This window comes from Thermobia domestica, chromosome 2 (genome assembly GCF_964235325.1).
Source record: "Thermobia domestica chromosome 2, izTheDome1.hap1.1, whole genome shotgun sequence".
NCBI lineage: Eukaryota > Metazoa > Arthropoda > Insecta > Zygentoma > Lepismatidae > Thermobia > Thermobia domestica.
The window spans coordinates 197,124,575-197,146,815 of NC_137455.1; the positions used below are offsets into that span (position 1 = coordinate 197,124,575).

At 36.3% G+C, this 22,241-nt stretch overlaps 1 protein-coding gene across 2 annotated transcripts in view; it reads right to left on the minus strand.

Moving 5' to 3' along the window:
• The window catches only part of LOC145678351 (protein CEPU-1-like), a 1,025,842-nt gene that overhangs the window by 71,268 nt on the left and 932,333 nt on the right, over positions 1 to 22,241 (minus strand). For both annotated transcript variants that reach the window (XM_081748400.1, XM_081748399.1), the window contains exon 7: positions 21,022 to 21,087. In XM_081748400.1, the coding sequence (XP_081604526.1) occupies positions 21,022 to 21,087 (66 nt within the window). The remainder of the gene's footprint in view (positions 1 to 21,021; positions 21,088 to 22,241) is intronic.

Consider the following 22,241-nt stretch of genomic DNA (forward strand, 5'->3'; position numbering starts at 1 on the left):
TGACAATAAATATAGAAACAAACAATAAAAAGTAGAACAAAAGATAAAAACATAGCAGCAATAAAAGAAAGACAGACTAAAATCGCTCAGACAACGTGAGCAACCTCAGATCCATGAATAAATTGAAGCACCCAGCAAATAACACGAACGTTATCTCCCAACACACTGGTAAGCGTACAAGGGAGTTCGTGACGTTCTATGAGATATGACTATTCAGGACATTCAACAAGAATGTGCTGAATACTTAGGGGAACACTATACTCCTCAGAATACTGACGATTCAAACAACGCAGCAAATATCTGTGTGTCAAATGAGAGTGTCCGATATGCAGACGCGCGAGGAACACTTCATCTCGACGACTAGAGCGAGAGCACGTATGCCACTCTCCTACTGGGGCTTAACTACGTGAAGTTTATATCCAACTACCTGGTTTTAATGTGCTTGCCAATGAGACCGCATCAAGCTAGAAAAATAACGACAAAGATCAGAACAAGGAAGACTATGTTCCAAGGCAACCGGACCAAGGAAGCGTTCTAGGCAGCTGTGTCATCACGGTCGTTTCCCAGAATGCAGACATGATCCGGCACCCAGCAGACAACGACGACACAACTCTGTTGTTGTAATTGATGGCATTTCAAAAGAATCTCTTAAACGAGAGCGTGCTTACTGAAGACATTCCGTAGACTCAGCACCATGCTCTGAGAATCGGTGCAAACCAGCACACGACGTAACGAAAATGTGAGAGCATGGTTAGAACCTCAAGACGAAGCCTCACGATTCTCCAGAAAAGAGAGGAAAGTTATCAAAATTCAACGTCTATTTGCAATCTCAAAGTACAAGCTTCACACGAGTATGAGAGGGATTGATTTGATGGACTCTCTTAAGGCTCCTTACAGAAATGACATTAGAAATAAGAGGTAGTATATGCGTACATATTATAATTTCTTGAGTATTACTGTGGTAAACGCCTTGATACTCTGGAAAAATTCAAAAGACAGGACCAAACATTTGCTTGGATTTGCTTGAGTTCAAAACTCATATGGCTATGAGATTTATTTACAAAGGAAATGCCATTACCCCTGTAAGACTTACTGTTAGAGGAAGACCCAGCAGTGAGACTTCGCTACCTCCACTAAAGAAGAAAGCAATCCTAATCGTACCCAGGAAGAAAAAGTTTGATGAAGGAGGTCATTACTCAAAGAAAGGTGACTGAAAATTTGCAAATCGTTGTCCTGATCTGAGGTATAAAAGTAAGACACGATATATCGTGGCAGGTATGAGGAACCATTGTGTCCAGAGTGCTTTAAAGTGTTTCATACAATTCAACAAATAATAGTTCTCATCGTTTAGTGGGTTAATATAATCTTTTGTTGCAGGCCTATCATTTTCGTTATTTTATTGCTCAAACAAATAAAAATTTATGTTAACGTTTTGAAGCCTCATAAAAAATACGGGTCATTTTAAAGTATTGTATTGATATTCCAAATATTCTATTTCAGTGTTTTGGCTTTCCAAGGTATATATTAACTGATTTGCAAAAGATTTTCCCCCTTTATATAGTTTTCATACAATGTTTCACAATTTTTTGCCTGTTATATGCCACTAATAAATTCATCCTTTGAAAAAATATTGTTCCATTTATTGCACTGCGTCCTCATATGAGGACACGTCATATCTCGCTTATCAAACTACAATTTTTTTTCAAATATCTACTTTAAGAAATCTACTTGATCAGAAAATCAAACCCAAAAAATATTTTATAACGTTTTCATAATTTATGCATGAGAGGGTTAAACCTTATTCAGCAATGACAAAAATTGGATATACCGTATTATAGGAAAATACTGCATTGTTTGCATAATCGTTTGGCATAAATCGTTAGGTATGTAAATGAATACTTCACCTTAAAGTGATCTCAAATACCTTGGTAATTTAAGAATAATGGTCTTGGCTATTTGATCTTCGATTTTAGTATTGTCAATGAAAAAAGGACGCATTTCAATGAAAAGAAAGAACCCTCAATATGTACTGAAATCAATTCCTTTGCACACAAAATGACCATTATAATTTTCATACAATGTAGAAAGACTATAGTGACAAATAAAAGTAAATAAAAACCGCGAGCAACGTATGTAAGGAAATTTCGTTAATATGAATAACTGAAGTATTATGAATGTTAAAGATGGAAATTTTAATATAAAGAGTTACATTTGGCAAGATTACATAGGCTTTTCTTAAAAGAAATATTGAGATAAACAACAAGTCTTCACAATTTAATTAATTAACATCACATCCAGAGATATTCCAATTGTTTGACAATCCACAAAATCTGTTTTATTTGTAAAAATTTAAAAAAAAGGTAAAATTTGGTATAAATGTCCCATAAAACCATCTCTAACAATCATTTTACTAAAATAGGAACATAGGAATCAGAATCTAGTTCTCCATTTCGAAATTAATTCAATGGAAAATGTGCAATAAAAAATAAGTATATATCAAATTTCATGGGAATATAGCTAGAAATTGCAGTATTGAAAACTCAAGCTAGACTGCAACGTAGCTTGTAAAATTGGAAAATATCGAAACATTCTTATATGCTGTAAGAGATAAATTGAAATTATTTAAGTTTTCTCTGTTATTGAAATTCGATATTTTTCTTAAAGTCAGGGAAATATAAATACGTAGTTTATGACGAAGCTTGAAGAAATTTTGATGAAAAAGAAATAACTTCCTCAAATAAATTATTTTAACTGTCAAATATATCTTGTTCCTCTTTGACTGACTGAGACACTAGAACCAAATATTTCTCATAATTTCTTATAGTGTGCGTGGACGATTGATTTCATTTGAGAGACAAAATGTGTAGCTGTGAAAACGTGTACTGCCACAAAGATTTTCTGCTAATTATTAGCGCGTTGGATATTGCTGTAGTTTTATTGGTTATTTCAATATTAACGTCTAACATCTACCATCAAAAGTACAGTGTATCCAGCATGAGACTCGAAGATTCAGTTTTCCTTAATCAAAATTTCCAAATTATTGTTGCTGTGATTCTGAAGGTTCAACAAATTTATTGGTGTGTAGTGCAATGTAGTTGATAATGTGAGTCAAAGTGGTGCTGTAGCCAATGTATAAAATGTTGGCTTCAAGTAAGCGAGAACAATAGAAACCATGTTATGATCACTTTCTGCCGACTAATAGTTTAGTAAAGATGACTCGATGGTGAGTTATCAGCCATTTTACAGAAGAAACTATTGAACCCGTTAATATATTTTATATAAATTTTGGCAACATAGGAGATTTAGAGCAATAAATACATAGCATTTACCTTTACTCCTTCCCACATGGGGAAATCAAAACGAACAGTAGTTTAAAGTTTATTGTGTGTAACAGTCGAATCAAATAAATTAATTAGAAACTTAGTTTGTAAGTTTGCAATACAAAATTATTGGGCGATTATCTTTTTTAACATGATTAAAATTATAATTCTTATTCTATTCCTATGTGATGACTACAAACATTGAATGTTGCCTTATATATTTTTTATTATATTGTGTTATACAAAGATAGTAAATGAATACTTGAACGAACTCAATCTTAAGTAAATGCTTTCACCAAAGATCTTTACAGCAAGTAAAAGACGTGGAAGAGCAATGGCTATATACCGGTCAACTTCACTGAGTCTAAAAAGTTAGTACACGAGTTTTAGTAGCTTTGTGTTGGCAGTATAGTAAGAAATATAAGCGGTAGGACTGACTATCTCACTACTATCAGAAGCATCCATGCAGTAGGCTACGGTATTTAAAACACACATAAATAAATAGTTCGTAAGTTTGGTAAAAGGCTACTTTGTTTATTTTAGCACAACAATATTGACTTCAAAACTATCTTACAGTATGAAGGCAGTTAATTAACTATTTACCATCTATTTAGTATCATGAATCAAAGCGATCTCGCTATGTCGACAATTAAATAGGCTAGGGGATGTCTTTTGATCACTGACTCACAATGTACACTGATGCCAAAACCATAGAACTACTAAGTGAAATATCAATTCTTTGCAGCATCTTATCATAATGTATCATTATATATATATAATATATATATATATATATATATATATATATATATATATATATATATATATATATATATATATATATATATAAAACCCTTGATTAGGATTCCTCTCTAATTTTTAACAGTGTCAATTCTCCTGATAACTATATACTACTTAATAAGATTACGTTATTACAGTTATGTTCCATGCACATTACCATTATGGTTCTTCATAGATACCAAACAAAATCTGAAAATAGTAAAAATAGGTAAAGTTTCAACGTCCGAACAAAGCGATAAGCTTATACTGATAACAGTATGTTGTAGTTTCGGGTAGTGCATCATTCCATTAGTCAATCTTATTATTAATATAGTAATCACTAATGTGTCTCACGAAGTAAGCGACATGTTGTCGAAACTGCAATGTAACATTATTAATATAAGTTCGTTTACGTAAGCTTATATTGATACAGTATGTTGTAGTTTTGGTAATATATCATTTCATTAGTCAGGCCTATTATTAATATAGTAATCTGTAATGTGTCTCACGAAGTCAACTACATGTTGTCGAGACTGCAATATAACATTATTAATAAAATTCGTTTTTGTCTTGGTCAGCTTTTTTCTTTTTTTTTTTTTACTTAAGCTTGTTTCAAAGCCTGAGTGAATGATATATAAATAAAATGAATATTTAAAATTTTACATAGAATATTTTAAATAACATTAATTGTTAAAGAAAACGTTTCCCTGACGTCTTACATAAAGCTTATCCTTCCATGTTAGTATATTTCATCACCTACTTACTGAATCATTCATTCCTTTCTCTTGTTTTGTTATAGTATCAATTTTTGCATTACTTTAGTATAGAAATATTAACAATACGCTTAAATGTTCACTTTAATTTCATATTGCATTCTGAGTATCTTTAATTTTTCTTTTAAATCTATTTTTGTTTTCAGTTTTCCCTTCTTATCTTATCGAATAACATTACCTATAGTAGAAAACTAGTCACTTGTAAATTTTTGAATAAGAATTTGTAAGATGAATCTACTTTCCTTCGCTTCAGGCTTCTTTCTTTTTAAAAGTCAATTTCATTCTAAAATTCTTCACATTTTCCTTAAAACTTTTAAACAGTATTGCATTTTGGTTCAAATTCTGTAACAAGTAATACCACATTTCCGTTGTTTAACGTAACAAGATCTACTAGGTACACATATTTTAATATTTTCTGTCTTTTAAGCACAAGTAACCCAAGTTAGTGAAAGGTAGTACTCCTATTGAACTCATTTTCCAATTCACTATCACTAAGTAAGATTTCCTTTTCCTCCACCATATTTTGTCAATTGCTTACAACCACTGTGACTGTTCATTCATTACATCTCATCCAATTATAGATTTGTTCACTTAGTTAGTAGCTTTTTAAAGTTAATTGAAAAAAAGTGCTTTATTCGCTGCCATCTATAAACCTCTAAATGATCATTACGCTAATAAAATAATGTTAATGTTAATTCTTAAGTTATTCCTTCTCATATATTTTGATTCTAGGTTTAAGTTTTGTTGCATATGAGATTAATAACTCAGTTGTTTTAGATCTTCTTGCGCTAGATCTTTTTCTCAATGAGAACATCACCCTATTCAAAAAAAAATTACTTAATATTCTTATTTACATATTTTATGACAGAATGTACATTTGCGTTTTCTTTGTTCCAAATTGTTAATATTTGTTGTTTACTACTTGAAGTCTGTCGTTCCTTTTCAGCATTGAGGTCATATGAGCTATAAGTGTACAGCTTAAGATGGAATCCGTTCCAAAGTAAATACGTTCACCAAGAATCAAACATGGGGCTACATGTCCATAACAAGGAAAATTTGAGGCAAAGCACTCGCCTGCAGAGAAACTAAGCATACAATTTGAAGGACCAATTCATGCTGATTACAATAAGCTAATAAAATTCGTGTACGGTTGAGAACTGTTTGAGAGATTCAACTTGGAAATTTATATTAAAAAAATGAATATATGCGCATTTAAACGCGTAAATTACGTCATTTATAGCAACAAATATTGACGTACGAATCGAATTTATCGGATGTAACAGAAACAACTGTTTTGCAATAACTAACGGGTATGTTAGTTAAAATTAGTTATTGTACTGTTCACAATAATGATAGGTTAGAGATGAAAATTGATCACCGTTGTTCTTCAGTTCTATGAGGAAATGACGCAGACAAAAGACCTGCTTGCATCACGGACATTTTAGATGTGCAATTGCGCTGCATACATCAAGGGAACAGTTCGCATAATCAAAGCAAAAAGCAAATTCAACAGGTGATTCAAAAGGTATATAATTTGTTCGGTAACCTGCCTTGTGCAACGCAAATTGAAACAATCCAATGTATCGCGGTGATCAGAACTGATTCATTAGTATTGACAGGAACTTTGACTGTTTCGGTGGTACATCATAAAGCCCAAATGAAGAAGTTTCATACTGCGTACAAATCGGCTTCTATAATATTTGATTGGTCGGAAACCAAACACTTCAAATGGTTGTACAAATTGTGTGCAGTTCTTTGGTATATTCTCAACATTAAGTCTTTTCCATCTGTCATCCAACATGCAATGGACAATTTGTCTGTGAATGGACCCCAGTGACCAAGCAGTAGCTAGTTCAAACCATCAGGTCGCTAGGAGGTGTAGTCGTGCCTTTAAAGTTGAATCTCTCGAAAAGCTTTCAACTGTACAGGAATTTTATTAGCTTGTTGTAATCGGCATGAACAGGTCTTTCAAATAGCATGCTTAGTTTCTCTGCAGGCGAGTGTTTTCCCCCGAACTTCCCTTGTGAGACCATACGTTAACCAAACCAATTCGAAGGGCTCACAGATTCATAAGATTCAAAAGTCACTTCTCTGGATACTTTTTACATATTAACCACCTCAATAAGAGTTCCATCGTGGTTAAGATGTTAAATACATGATTTCAATTCCCGGTGGAAAACCCAAGTTACTAAGATCCAAGGTAATATTTAGGTCCATGTTTTATATAGCACTAGAGTTAAAGAGGATGTTAAAATCAAAAGAAACCAAACCATCAAATCATTAACTAACTAATTCTATCGCTTATGGAACACGGAGGATCAATGTCGCGTTCAGAAAAGCTTTCCATTGATTTCTATGTTTAGCCAACTGGATCCAGATTCTACTTTTATTCCTATTTCTACGAGATCCATCTTAAGATTGTCCTCACATCTGCGACTAGGTTTCCCTAATGATCGGTTTCTGATTGGATTTCCAGTTGAAACTTGAGAATGCTCCTACTTTGTCCCATTCCGGCTACATGACCTCTACACCTAAGCCTCTTAAATTTGACGACTTTAACAATGTTTGGTAAACGATATAAATTTTGTAGTTTCTCGTTATGAAGTTTCCGCCATTCACCATTCCCGTTCCTTTTGGGTCCGAATATTCGTTTTAGGATCTTGTTCTTAAACACTTTGAGTCTGCACTCTTTCCTTGGAGCAAGCGACCATGTTTTGCAACCATGCTGCACAACAGGCATGATTATCGTTTTTGTATGTTTTAAACTTCAAATTCCTCGATAGAATAAGCGACGACAAAAGGTTTTGAACTGAATAACAACAAGAATTCCCTGCTTTTAGTCTACATTTAATTTCCTTGCGAGTAGATGTTTAGTCCTAAGTATAGGTTAAAATTGATCCTAGGTATTTGAAAGTATCCACTTTATCTTTAGTGATGTTTGATATTTTAACGCATCCATAATGTGCAGTATTATGATCTCGACACAGACTTCCATGTATTTAGTTTTCTCTGCATTTACTTCTAAAAATAAGTCCCTGCAACCATTTAGTAAGACCTCTCCATTTCTTTGTATTGTTCTCCTATCATCCTGTATTAAATTCACATCATCAGCATACGCCATAACGTGGTGAATACCATTTATCTCTAGACCCTGGCTGCTATCTTTGATTTTCCTTATAGCGTACTCCAAAAGTTGAATAATTATTTCACAAACGCATCTCCTTGTTTCAGGCCATTCTCTACCTCAAAGCTTGTGAAAAAGAATTTTCCTACTCAGACTTTGGGATTCATTTAAAGTACCTTAAGTAATACAACTAGCTTTCTTGGTACTCCAGATTCTGTAAGAATGTAGTACTATATTTGTCTCCTAACGTGGTAGTAAACGTTTTTAAAATCAATAAATAGTTGATGCACTGTTCTATAGTATTCCCACTTCTTTTCGAATATCTATACTATTTGACGAATGGTAAATATCTGGTCGATAGTTCACCGATTTTGTATAAATCCGCACTGATAATCTTCAATAATTTCATCTTTGTATGGGGTCAAAGTCTTACTAATAGAATGTTTGAGAATATTTATTGGGTATTGACAAAAAAGAAGTAACTCGATAATTATTAATTCGCTTTTGTCACCCTTCTTTAGAATTGGTGCAATGATTGATTCCGCTTTTGTGGGAATTCATCCTTATTCCAGATAAGGAGAATAAGTTTGTCTATGTTATTCCACAATTTCCCCCTCCAGTTAAAATTAACTCATCCGGAATTTCATCTATATTTTAACTGGAGGGGAAGTTATTAATCATATCGCTAATTACTTTATATAACTTTATCTCAACTGCATGTAAACATGTGTTATATTTGTATAGTAGGTCTTTCTGTACTTGATTCAATTCCCATTAAACTCATTAGTATTCTTTTTATTAGGTTAGAGCTTAATTGCTTTGTTTATAATCCTTTCATTCCTATTTACTTTCTCATAGTTATTTCTTAATCATGTTTTACTACTATTTTGGTTGATTTTACTTCCAGATAAATTTTGTTAACGTGACAATTGACGTGAAAGTCCGCGAACCAAAACTATCTCAACACACACACAAACAGTTGGAAAAATGTCTAATAAACATAGGTAGAAAAATACGTTTAATAAGTTATAAAGTGATGAAAACTTTTTTAAAAATCACTTTGAGGCTATCTAAATCTAAATATTTTCTGTTCTGTTAAAAGTAGGTCAGTGAGTTACCCGAAAAATTGTGTAGACTTCTTGTAAATATCCTCGTTTCAGAGAGATGCACAATGAAACTCCAACTATCCGAAATATGTTCTAGACACAATCCAGATTTCGAGAAATTTTGATAATTAGGGGAATAATGAAGAGATGATTATTCTCTGATTCTCTGATTATTCTCTGAATAAAACTTTCTCTAAAATTTCCTTTATTTAATAATATCAGGTGTAATGTATGCTAAAAGTACCATCATTTTTGTACCAGAAACAATTAAACATTACAGTAGATTATTTCTTAGTCACATTTAGAAGTCATTTAGAAGTACTAGTTACTTAGGTATATATGAGGGTGGTCTTTTTGTTTTACAACATTGTAATTTTTTCGGGAAACCCCTTCATTTGGTGCCACTTGTTGAAATACTATACTGTGCAAAATTTAATTCCAATCGAATGACGATAAATGGTGCCGCAAAGAGCATAATCTTTTTGTTCACTTATTGGGGGCTTTTGAATTATCCAATAGATGACAGAATCTATAGAGATATAATAACATGCAGTTTTAAGTGGCATTTTGAAACTCTTTCTTGTGATTTTCAAGAAAAAGTAGTAAGTGAAAGTGAATCAGGAGTAGTATTACAAGTAGTGAGTGAAAGTGAATCAGGCTTTTACTCCAGTGAAAATGAATCACGGAAGAGTGAACTCTTCAAGGAATATACGGCATTTGGAATCCATCTGGCATGATGATAAGCTCCTGGGAAACGTAATGATATTCTTCAGGGTTGAACTCCCCCGAGAAAAATAACAAGTTCAATAAGTTCAAAGCAGTCTTCTCTGGGTAAGTTATTCTAGATATTCTGTATAGCAATCTGAAGAACGTCACTGGCAGTGTCGTGTAATTTTTCTTGAATGCGTTCATCTTGTATACCGGGATTGAATTTAGTTTTATCAATATCACTCCAAGCTTTTTGAAAATGATTGAAAATAGAAATGTTTCCGGAACGATCATTGATCTTTGACTCGAAAACAACTTTTGAAACGAGTTCATAAATGTGATGCCTGCATAACAAATAAAAAATATCTATTTCCAAATATTGTTCCAACAAAATGCAGGCACCTTTTATTCGTCCAGTATTTGCAGAGGTTATGTCACAGCAAAGAGCTTGGACTTTACCAAAAAGATCACATTTTTCCAGAGTATTATGCACTGCAATCACTTGATGTTCTCCATTCATTTAAGCAATCCATTGATGTAAGATATTCGCTTTTACTTAATTGGCACCTAACTAACTTTTTTTAAAAGACAGGTTTGTTTGAAATCTTTATTGTCGTTCAACATGTGGGAATAAGAATTGCCACTAGAGGGTTCCGCCCTCTCTCTTGGCCTGGGATGTGGGAGTATCAGTTATTTTTGATTGCATTTTAGTTGGGTAGTGAGCTGTCAAAGGAAAATTTTTATAAGTAACAATATACAAAAAGCAAAATTTTGCGAACACATATACGTACATTGAAATAATAATAATATTAAAAATAATAATAATATCTAAACTAATACATAAATAGTATAAGAGAATAAGTGCGTAAAATAAATAAGAGGTGCAGAGAAAGCAACAAAATAAATGAATAGTCAAAATATGAGTACACGAAAGTGCTAATGAGTATAAGCGCATTGTAGTGGAAGATTTTTATGCTTATGATAACGAATGCCTGCAAATCACATCACAACACAATGAAATAAGTTAGTAAGACGAATACTGGTTAATCTTCTGTCTTGGGGCGACTCAAGACTGATGTGAAACAGGGGGAAGTCCTTATTAGTGTAGTGGGAGACAGTGCTACAATGGTAAGAGATTAGGGATGTCGCCATGAATGAGCTGTTGTCGGAAAAATCTTGCATGATTATGATTATCTGGAAGTTGTCGAGCATAAATGGAAAGGAGGGTTCTGAGAGATGTATAGCAGTATCGATACTGAGAGTCTTGTTCCAAGTCTGTGAATATCTTTTCAAGAAATACAGACGGTGATCAGAAAAATGGAAATACCTGTAGTTGGCAACACGTCAGATGTATGGGTTGGCAGTGGTGTCGTGGCGCCCGCAGCGCCGGACCGCTGGTGGTGGTGTGTTAGGTCGGTATCCATACTACGTCAGGCGCAGTGGAACAGCAGTGTCCAGTGGCTGCAGCAGACGGAGGTAGTGTAAAATGGGACACCTCTCAGATTTTCAAAGAGGGCAAATTGTTGGTGCGCGGTTATTTGGAGTGAGTGTGACGGCAGTGGCTACTGTGTTAGGTGTGTCGCGTGGGACAGTGTCGAAGGTGATGACGGACTACACAACACACGGGAAAACCACATCGGGGAAGCGGAAAAGTGGGCAGAAGAAAATCATGAGTGACAGGTCACGCCGGGTATTAAAGCGCATTGTCACGCAGAACCGTCGTGCCACTGCGGAGTAAGTGACGGAGCAACTCAATCAGCACCTCCCCCACCCTGTTTCGACAATCACAGTCCGCCGCGAATTACATGACATGAACTTACGGGGTCGTGTTGCACGGGCCAAACCGCTCATCAGGGACCATAACGCTTTCGCACGCCGCAAATGGTGCCGCGACCATGCAACTTGGACCATTGAGGACTGGAAACGTGTGATATGGTCGGATGACTCATCCTTCACCCTATTCCCAACTACGAGCCGTGTTTATGTGTGGACAACTTCCAAAGAAGCTTATGATCTGAAGTGTCTCCGCTCAACTGTGAAACATGGCGGCGGCTCGGTGATGCTGTGGGCCGCAATATCATGGCTTTCACTGGGTCCTTTGGTCATACTTAGCGGACAAATCACTGCCAACGATTATGTCGCAATTTTAGGAGACCACTTGCATCCTATGGTCCGGATGTTGTTCCCGGATAATGACGCCATCTCCCAGGACGATAATGCACCCATTCACACAGCTAGCGTTGTTGCAGCTTGGTTTGAGGAACATCGGGATGAAGTTCAACACCTATCCTGGCCCGCCCAATCCTCAGATCTCAACATAATTGAACACCTGTGGTCCGTCTTGGAAACACGACTTCGGCGTCCACTTCCACCTCCATCCTCTCTCACAGGCCGATGCCCTGCAGGAGGAATGGTGTAAAATTCCACTTGCTACCATTCACGACCTCTAGGCCTCCATCCCACGTCGCATCAAGGCTGTTCTGAAGGCGAAAGGTGGCCCGACACCATATTAATCTGGCAAGTTGCAATTTTGTTCAGGTGTTTCCATTTTTCTGATCACCATCTTTATATCTTTATATGAATGGAGACATTTAGCTATATATTTTTGGCGTAAGAGGGCTATGTGTTGGACAAGCGGAGGGAAATCAGTCTTATTATAAAGGTCATCATTGGGTACGGTAGTTTTATGCGAAATGCGAGTCTGATAGCATGATGTTCAAGAATTTCTAATCTATTGTAAAACTTCTGCGGGGCAGACCACCAGGCTATATGACCGAAAGTAAGGACACTGTGCATAAAGCCTTTATAAGTATTCAGTAATAATTTAGAGTTGAAATCCCAGTTTTGACCCACAAGACGACGTAGCAGCTGCAATCGTTTTTTTTTTCTTTTTGCTTTCACAAGTTTCTGGAGTTGGGCTGTCCACCGAAATTTATCATCGAAAACAATACCTAAATATGTAACAGTTTTAGTAGGTTGTAAATGATGATCGCCAACACGTATCCGTAGCAAATTTGGATTTCGATTAACCCTGCTGCGGCGGTTGGGTGGTAAAATTGCTATAGCCTGTGTTTTGTTTACGTTAACGGTGAGTGTCCTTTTATCGTTCCAGTGAAGAAATGCTGTAATTGTAAACTACGTGCTATAATTGTGAACAAATATGTATTAGGTGCTGGAGATGGCAAATCCGAGGTATAGAGGGTGTAAGGAAGAGGTGTTAAGCTTGAACCCTGTGGTACACCGGTGAATGGAAATATAGGATGCGATAGAGAGCCGTTGATGTTTACATAGGCAATACGATTGAGTATAAAGGAATATATAACTCGGAGACAAGTGAGAGGAATTCGAAGTTTCAAAAGTTTATAAAATAAGCCGTAATGCCAAATGCGATCAAACGCTTTCTCTAGATCCACAAGTATGAGACAAGACGGTAGTGCTTTGTTATAATGATTTATAATAATAGTGGTAAGGCGAAGTAATTGGTCATTAATACTATATAGCGGCCGGAATCCTGTTTGATGAGAAGGTAGGAGGTTATTCTTATTAAGATATGGATGAAGACGGTGTACTATGATTTTTTCCAATAGTTTACCTAACGTAGATGTTAATTGTATGGGTCGATACGATGTCACGGAGTGAAGTTGTTTGATGGTTTTAAGAATATACAAACTTTAGACATCTTCCAGTCCTGCAGATAACAGCCAGTTCGTAGAATATACGTACAGATTGTTGCTAAGAAGACAAAAAAATGTACTGAGCATTCTTTAAGAATTCTGTAAGATATAGAATCAAATCCAGGAGCAGTATTACGTTTACGTTTAAGAGCTCCACGTATTTCATCAGAAGTAATCTCCTGAGTCAAAGGGTTGGACTTATCTAACTCATGCGATGTCAAAGGTTGGAGCAATCGGTTAAGTGCTGGCTCATATAGTCAGGGACTTAAACGGTGTGTGGATAGAGGCGGTGTAAAGACTGTTTGCAAATGAGATGCAAAAGCATCAGCAAAAGTTGTTCGTCTTGTACCAGAGGGTAAGTAGTGCCAACTTTCTGTCCAGCCAATAGGTTAAATTGCTTCCAGTGTTTTGTAGGGTGCGTTTCCGTGTTCAGTTTGTTGCACACTTTACTCCAACTAAGTCTTTTGTGGGCAACAATGTAGTTGTGAACTGGGCGTTGCCAACGACGCGCTTGAGCTAAATATTCAAGGTTTCGTTTCCTCTCGTATGCACGAAAATACTGCCTGGATTTTCTTACAAGTGTGAGGTACTGAGGTGGTAATATTGGTTGATACGTTTTACCATGGTAGGTAGGGATGTTCTTGTTAGCACTATCAACAAGTGCAGTGGTTATGTTATGAACGGCGTTATTGAGATCAATTTCAGAAGGTGGTGGTTCCATCTGACCCAAAGCGATATTAATATCAGTTCTATACTGCTCCCAGTTAGCTTTATCGTACAAGAGAATATTTCTTGTGAATGATGGCGACGATGGTTGGCGTGCATAATTGATTTGGACCTTTATTGTTAGGTAGTCACTACGGATACAATCAAGAACAGTTACAGTGACTTTAGCAACTAATGAAGCTGTGCTAATAAGAACATCGGGAATAGTTTGACAACTGAGCCTGGTGTGTCAGTGTAGATTGTATATATATGTCCATGCAAACCTATCGATATATAATCAGAAAACTGAGTTTTATCTCTATCGGAGCGACTGTGAATATTCAGATCTGATAAGATTAAAAGATGACGATACTGAGAAAACAAGTATCGAAAGAATTCTAGTGGAAGAATATGTCCTGGACGGACGTAGATCGTAGCCACAGTCAGAGCCAAGTTTGATAGATATATTGTCGTCACTAAAGTGCTCGGATACTGGAACATACGTTGGTACGGAGTGACGTCGATAAGGAAGTTTATTGCGTATTTGGGGGGCGCGGTGGCTCAGTGGTAGAGCGTTCACCTCTGGTGCTTGGGGTCTCGGGTTCGATCCCAGCCTCCGCCAAGTGAACTTTGTGGTGGACAAACACCGTGCTCGTGGGTTTTCTCGGGGTTCTCCCGTTTCCTACCATTTTCTTCATTCCACCATTTTCACTCATCTCTCATAATCACCGTCTCCTTTAGCCTAACCGGCATAACCGTGGGACGTAAAACTTAAAGATTTCATTTCATTTCATTTTTATTGCGTATTCCAATTGCTACGCCGCCTTGGGATCTGGCGTTGGTGTCTGGGTAGTCATGCCGTACAAAATAATACCTGGGAAAGCGTATGGATTGTGGAGGTTTAAGACCTGTCTCGTTCAATGCAAATATATCGACCTGTTCTTCTAGAAGCAGTTGTTTAAATAGTATTCGATGTTGAGTTAAAGATCGAATATTCATAAAAAGAATAGTAAGACCCATAGTGAAACAGAAGGAGTGCGTTTTAGACTGCAGTATCGCGTGGTGCAATATGAAAGTGAACAATGGGACCAGAATACGTGGCATATAGATTAACTTGTAAAATAACAGATGCTGCTGCAATAACGTGATCGAGAATAAGCTGACGATGGAATGGAAAAATGTTTTGCAAAATAAGAGTGATATATCGCAGGAATTTTCCACAGTGATAGGTGAAGAAATAAATTGTGAGAATGGGACTGAAGCATCCGCTGTACGAAGCGGAACTATCATTTCTGGTTGATTTTGATCAGGTGCCGGCTTGGACTTGCATTTGTAACTGTAAGTAGGATGCGTTGTGGTGGAACATGTTGAACAATGAGGTTGCTTTCCCGTATTCGGGTACTCCTTGGTTTTATGTTGTCCTGCACAATATCCACATTTGGGAACATTTGGACATTTCTCAACTAACAACAGATCTGTGGAACTCAGCAAAAACATAAAATCAATGCTTCTGGTTGAAGAAACTTTATGACAAAAAACATATTAAATACGTCATTTATTCAATGAAAATAATTTATTTTCCTAGAACATTTTAAGTTACTATTTTTTTCTGGAAAACCACAAGAAAGGGTTTCAAAATGTCGCATATAAGTGCATATTATTATATCTTTATAGGTGCTGCCATCTATTGGATAATTCAAAATCTCCCAATAAATGAACAAAACTTGTAGGCTGTTTGCGGCACCATTTATCCTCATTCGATAGAAATGAAACTTATTTTAATATGTATAGGGGTTGGACAAAAATCTAAAACGTTTGCAAAAGTGTGAAAATCATACCTAGTATGGTGCGGGACCTCCTTTTGCGTCAAAAACAGCTTGGATCCGACGTGGAATGGACGTATAAAGCTTCTGAATCGTGGTGTGTGGAATCTTGTACCATTGTTCCTCCAAAACATGCTTCAGTTCCTAAAGGGATACTAGTGAAGGGCAATGAGACCGAACACGCGGTTCTAACTCAGAGCACATTGGCTAATAATGTTCAGATATGGTGATTGCAGGACCCAGGGGAGATGTGATAGCTCCTGGTCATGCTCCTCAAACCATGATTTCACCGTTTCTGCAGCGTGACAGAGTGCCAAATCATCTTGGTAGATGCCATCACCATCAGGGAATAATATTCGGGCCATGGGTAGAACTTGGTCCCCAAAAATGGCCTAATACATCTTAGCGTTCATCATTCCGTGTAGGGCTGTGATGGGATCTACGGAAAACCACGATATCACTGCCCATACTGTAACAAAACCACTTCTATGCTATACAGTTGGGAGCAGACAGTCTGTATCATAGGCCTGCGACGGTGTTCCCCATACGTAAACACGACCTGTTGTTGGAAATAAGGTGAAGGTCGATTCATCGGACTACATTATGTGTTTCCAGTGCTCATGAGTCCACGCCTTGAGGTCCTTGCACACTGGATACACCTCTTCGCATTTACTGCTGTGATCAGGAGTTTGACCATAGCTGCCTGCCGTGAATTTTCATTTTATGAAGTTCCCGTCGCACTGTTTTCGATGAAACCGGGTTCTGTAGGCCGGAATTGAGTTCAGACGTAATTTTCATTGCAGGTATAATTTCTTCTTTTAGCTGCTACAATCCGTTTTAATGCCCTCCGGTCCCTATCTGACAGGGTTGTCTTTCGACCATTGTTGTGCTTTGCAGACGTCGTTTGACCATGAATTGTGTATGCCCTCATGACATTGGACACAGTGCCTTTCGATACCCCCAGAAAGTTCGCCACTGTTGCCACTCAAGCTCCAACCAGATGGGCACCAACGATCATGGCTCTTTGGAAGTCTGTCAAGTCCCCATTTTACCGCACCACTTTCACACCACGACACTTACAGGTGAATTTTTACGTCTTACTAGCATGAGCTACATCCTGCTTTGGCATAAGTCAATCATTCGTAGTTGTATTGTATGCAATGGCGCTTGATGTCTTTTGTATTCAAGAAACAGTGACAAATCAGGTGTCAGTTAATAGAGAGAAATTAAGAAGTACAGACGTGGTACCTATGTATCAGTGAAAAAGTGCACAAATTCTCTTCATATCAAAAGAAAAAGTGTCTTGTCTATGCAACGTTAAGTTTTAAACACTTATATTATTATCGTTATACGTCAATAACACTATAATTACTAAGAACCGGACATATATGCATGAACGTTGTTTTAGGTTTAGAAAGGGTACTCAAAACACAAATCTATTGTTTCGTGAAATAATAAACCCTATAATTGTGGAAACACATGCGATGCATTTCTAATCACTGAAATACTAGTTTTGGTCGAGTCTACGTTCCTTTTAATATCGAAATCTATGTAAGGCATAAATCAAGAGCTTAATGCTAAATCAGAACAGCATGTACATCATCTTAATTTCTTCGGTTCAAATATTTTTATTGCTCCCCGTATCACACGTACTCTTCAGCATTTCTGTAAATGTCAAGGAAGGGTCACGCAGTGGCTCCTCTGAGATCCGAACGAGACAATTGTGTTTGCATTTGATATGTCATAACTAGATGAATCTCTAAGTTATACGTGCCACCGAGCGGAATATCGTGAGTTACAACATATTTTGTAATGTAAGAACTACAAAAAGAAATTACCTGGCAGAATGGTTTGAACCGAGTCATTTGTTCTTAAACGGTTGGGTAAGTGGAAAACTCGGCCAACACGAATCCCATCAGTTTCAACGACAAACTATCTGGGGTGAAAAACCTTGTCCCAGGGCCCCCGCAGGGTCCCAGACGGGGCCCAACAGAAAAATTTTAAATGGCAAGAGGGTTAAGTGGTACATCATTTAAAAGCTGTTGTAAAATGAAAAAAATGCAGCAAGTTTCGACTCTTTACAATTACCCTGTGCAAAATGGCAACGGGTCAAAGCATAAAAAAAAACTTAATTGAAAAGTCCATGGTCACCCCTAAAAATCGGAAACGGCGAGACAAATGTGAAAACAGGAAAGGAAGTGTGGCATTATTTTCAAAGTACAACGATTTAAATGAAAACGTCTTGTCCCAGAGTCCCACATCGTGCTAGGTGGGGTCCAACTAAAATGTTTCAAATGGCAGGAGAGGTAGGACATCGTTTGAAAGCTCTTGTTAAGTGAAACATGGAGGACGTCTCGACTTTGTGCGACAACCCTGTTCAAAATTGCGGTTGGTCAAAATGTAAACAAAAACATAATTGAAAATATATGGCCACCTTAAATCCAAGATGCCCGTTTAAAACCTATATCGAAAGGATAAGCATATCAAACTGCTGAAACTAGGAAAACAAATTTGGCATTATTGTTGATTAGTAAGTGACTAAAATAATTAAAATGTTCAAAGATGCGACATCTTGGGTTCAAAATGCCGCGCTATGTATCGAACGCATATCCAGCTCACACCACTGGTGTTGGAGAACCCGAACGTTTATGGTTAATACTAGATATCCACAAAATATCCACAAAATATCTGTAATCCAATATGGCTGACAGCGTGAAAAATGAGTTTGTATATAAATATGTTATTTCTTGGATTACTGTGACCAAATCAACAAAGTTTGACGCAGCTCGATGTACTGAAATGACTTACACATGGTTGGTACTACTCGCCAATCTTGCAATTTTACTCGTATTTTATTTATTTATTTTTTGTATATTTGATACTGCTTGAAGTATTGCGATCAAACCAACGAGTGGCATACAAATCTAACCATCACGAATACGTTACAATAGAGCCCCCAACCTACTGCTGCAGCAAGGTCTTTCTGTATGAACTACGTATGACAAAATTAGAAAAATACCCGAAGGTATTCAACTTTTGCTTAGCAGTATGAGTAGAAAGACAGAGTTGTGTGTTTATCGCATATTCGTTATATTCAAGTAAATAATGTCGAGAGAACCGTGACGAACATGCATTAAGAAGAAAACATATATGTGTTGTTACCGAATGAAATGATAGTTGAAGTGAATCGAAATTCAATTGTTCTTTAGTCTCCCTATTATTTCTAGAAACGTAATAGGGAAAAATGGAGATTTACATTTGTACTGTTATGAATGACATAGGTTTTAAGCGGACATTTTAGATTCAAGGTGGCCATAAATTTTCAATTAAGCTTTTGTTTACATTTTGACCCGCCGCAATTTTGGACAGAGGTGTCGTAGAAAGTCTAGATTTGCTCAATCTACTTTCATTTAACAAGATCTTGCAAACGATGGGTTTCTTAACCTCTCTTGACATTTGAAACTTTTAAGTTGAACCCCACCTGGGACCCTGTGCGCACCCTGGGACAAGACGCTTTAACTTAAATAGTTGAACTTTGAAAATAATGCCACACTCCCTTTCCTATTTTCATATTTGTCTCACCGTTTCTGATTTATAGGGGTGACCGTGGACTTTTCAATTAAGTTTTCCTTTACATTTTGACCCTCCGCCGTTTTGCACAGGGTTATCGTAGAGAGTCGAACTTGCTGCATTTTCTATCATTTTACAATAACTTTCAAACGATGTGCTACTTAACCCCTTTTGCCCTTTAAAAAGTTTGAGTTGGATCCCCTCTGGGACCCTGCGAGGACACTCGGGCAAACTTTTTAGCAGAAAAAGTGTCCTTGAAAATGATGGAATACGTATTGTCCGAGTTTTCCATTTACCCAACCGTTTCCGAACAAATGACTCGGTTCAAACTATTCTGCCAGCTTTGTAGCTTTTATATTACAAATTATGTTGTAACTCACGACATTCCGCCCGGTAGCACGTATAGCTTTGGGATTCGTCTAGTTTTAACATATCAAATGCAAACACAATTGTCTCGTTCGGATCTCAGCGGAGCCACTGCGTGACCCTTCCTTGTTAGCTGTCTTTAGTCTGTGATACTTTACTATTCTCTACTATAGACTGATTCAGGTCGGTAGCCAAACCAAAAATGTACGGGAGCCCGGTAGAAGTTAGTGGGAGGGGGGCGATCCAACCATACTTTAATTCATCGTCATATTATAGTTTATTTGCAAAACTACGTTGAAAATTTTAGGGGGCATCCAAAATTTAGGGTCAACGGCCCTTCAGACCCTCAGTGGATAAGGACCTGGACTGACACACAGTTCAGTAGTTTATTACTATAGATGTTCATTTCTTCAGACCTTAAATTCTTTACAGTGAATGCTCGATGGAACCCATTTCTCATCTCATTTCTTACGTGTATGAAATTGAATATCTTTCACTATTATTGATTACATTTGTCAGTTGAGTATGTACTTACCTAAGCTGTGACGTAAAAGATGTCGACATGCTTTTTAAGAACAATTCTTAAATTTTCTTGATCTTAAATTTACGTTTCTGTTAATAATCAAAGATGTGTAAAATGTTGATACTAAGAAGTGTATCATGTTAAGAGCCTTAATACCTAAAATGTATTTTAATACAATTCATATATATAGGCTAATATACAACAAATAATTTAGTACATATAAAACATATGTTGCAAGAGTGCTTACAGGATTTTTTTTTTTTGTAATTGCATAGTTTGCTTCTATTTTTATGATTGGTTTTAATGTAACGATAAAACAAAAGCTGGTAGCAAGAATGTATCATTTTCTTATGTCATAGATGAAATAATAATGTATTATACTTTATTACCAAAAATCAGTCATTACAATATAATCTGCCCAAAGTACCTGCTTATCTTCTATGTCTGTTCTGAAGAATGTTGATTCTAACTATATGATATACCAAGCTACACTACATATTAATGCTGTTCATAATCATCTAATGGTAAAATCTAGAATGTCCAACTTACCTTGAATCTTCTTCAACATCGTCTGTGTCGTCGTTGGCAGTGGCGTCGTTGAAGGCGGGGTTGAGGCTGTGTATAGAGATACGATAACATTCATTAAAAATAATTAGCACGTTACAATTAAATCAAGATTTGTCAATCAGTTGTGATAGAAATTTTATTTAAAAAAACAAAGGAAAATAGTTACATGTGACATGTGTATAACAATTCAGGTGGAAAAAACAGAAGAAAATGCCTTGTGATAAACCAGAAAAAAACAGATTAACATAAAACATAATTTTGAGAAGGTAATGATCCCAAAAGAGGTTCAATTGGCACAGAATGGAATTTAACTGTGAACTTGCATTTCTGTGGCATGAAAATTAATGTTTCATAGTAAACGCATTTCGTTAGTTATATGTGTTTACTATGTCTTTAATAAAATTTTTTACAGTTATCTGGAATATGATTTTCGATTTTTTGATTTAGTGCTGTTATCAGATCTCCCTCTCTCTCTCTTTCTCTCTCTCTCTCCCTCTTTCTTTCGCTCTCTCTCGCTCTCCGCCGTAGACCTTATGCAGCTTATAGGGATAATGACCGAACAATTGAATATTAAAATTTTCAATATTCAACTTTGCTGATTAAAACAGTGACAAATCGCCAACATATCACAAACTAAAAGTGATTTGATTATTTACTAAGAAATTCCCGTTAAAGAACTAAGATCGTACTCTAAAATGTAACCACGCTTGGATAATATTCTAATTATGCATTTTCTATAAATTTGAGGACGTTGAATACGATGGGGTTATTTTCATGCATATCTGTCCACAGTGTTACGAGAAAAACAATTCAAAATTGCAGTAATTATATGTATTTAAATCCCAAATTTCAGATAACTTTTCTAGTCACCCATAGCTGCATATATTTAAAAGTAGTTTAACTGGATTCAGCGTCCCCATATTAGTTTAGAAAGTGCAATTAGAAATGTACCCAAGGTGAACACTATCGACATAAGAGGTATTTCAAAGGTCCTAAACTTAAGGTCATTTTTCTCCTCATGGATAGTTTTTTAAAATGGTTCAATTGTATTCAGCATTTTCAAAATAATATAAGAAGCGCAATTACAAATTTATCCAAGCGTGAGTGCATTTTTACTAGTGACATGATTGTTACATATCACATTTGATTTCAGATTCTTACTGTAAATATCCAGGATATTTTTAAACATAAAATACCCTGAA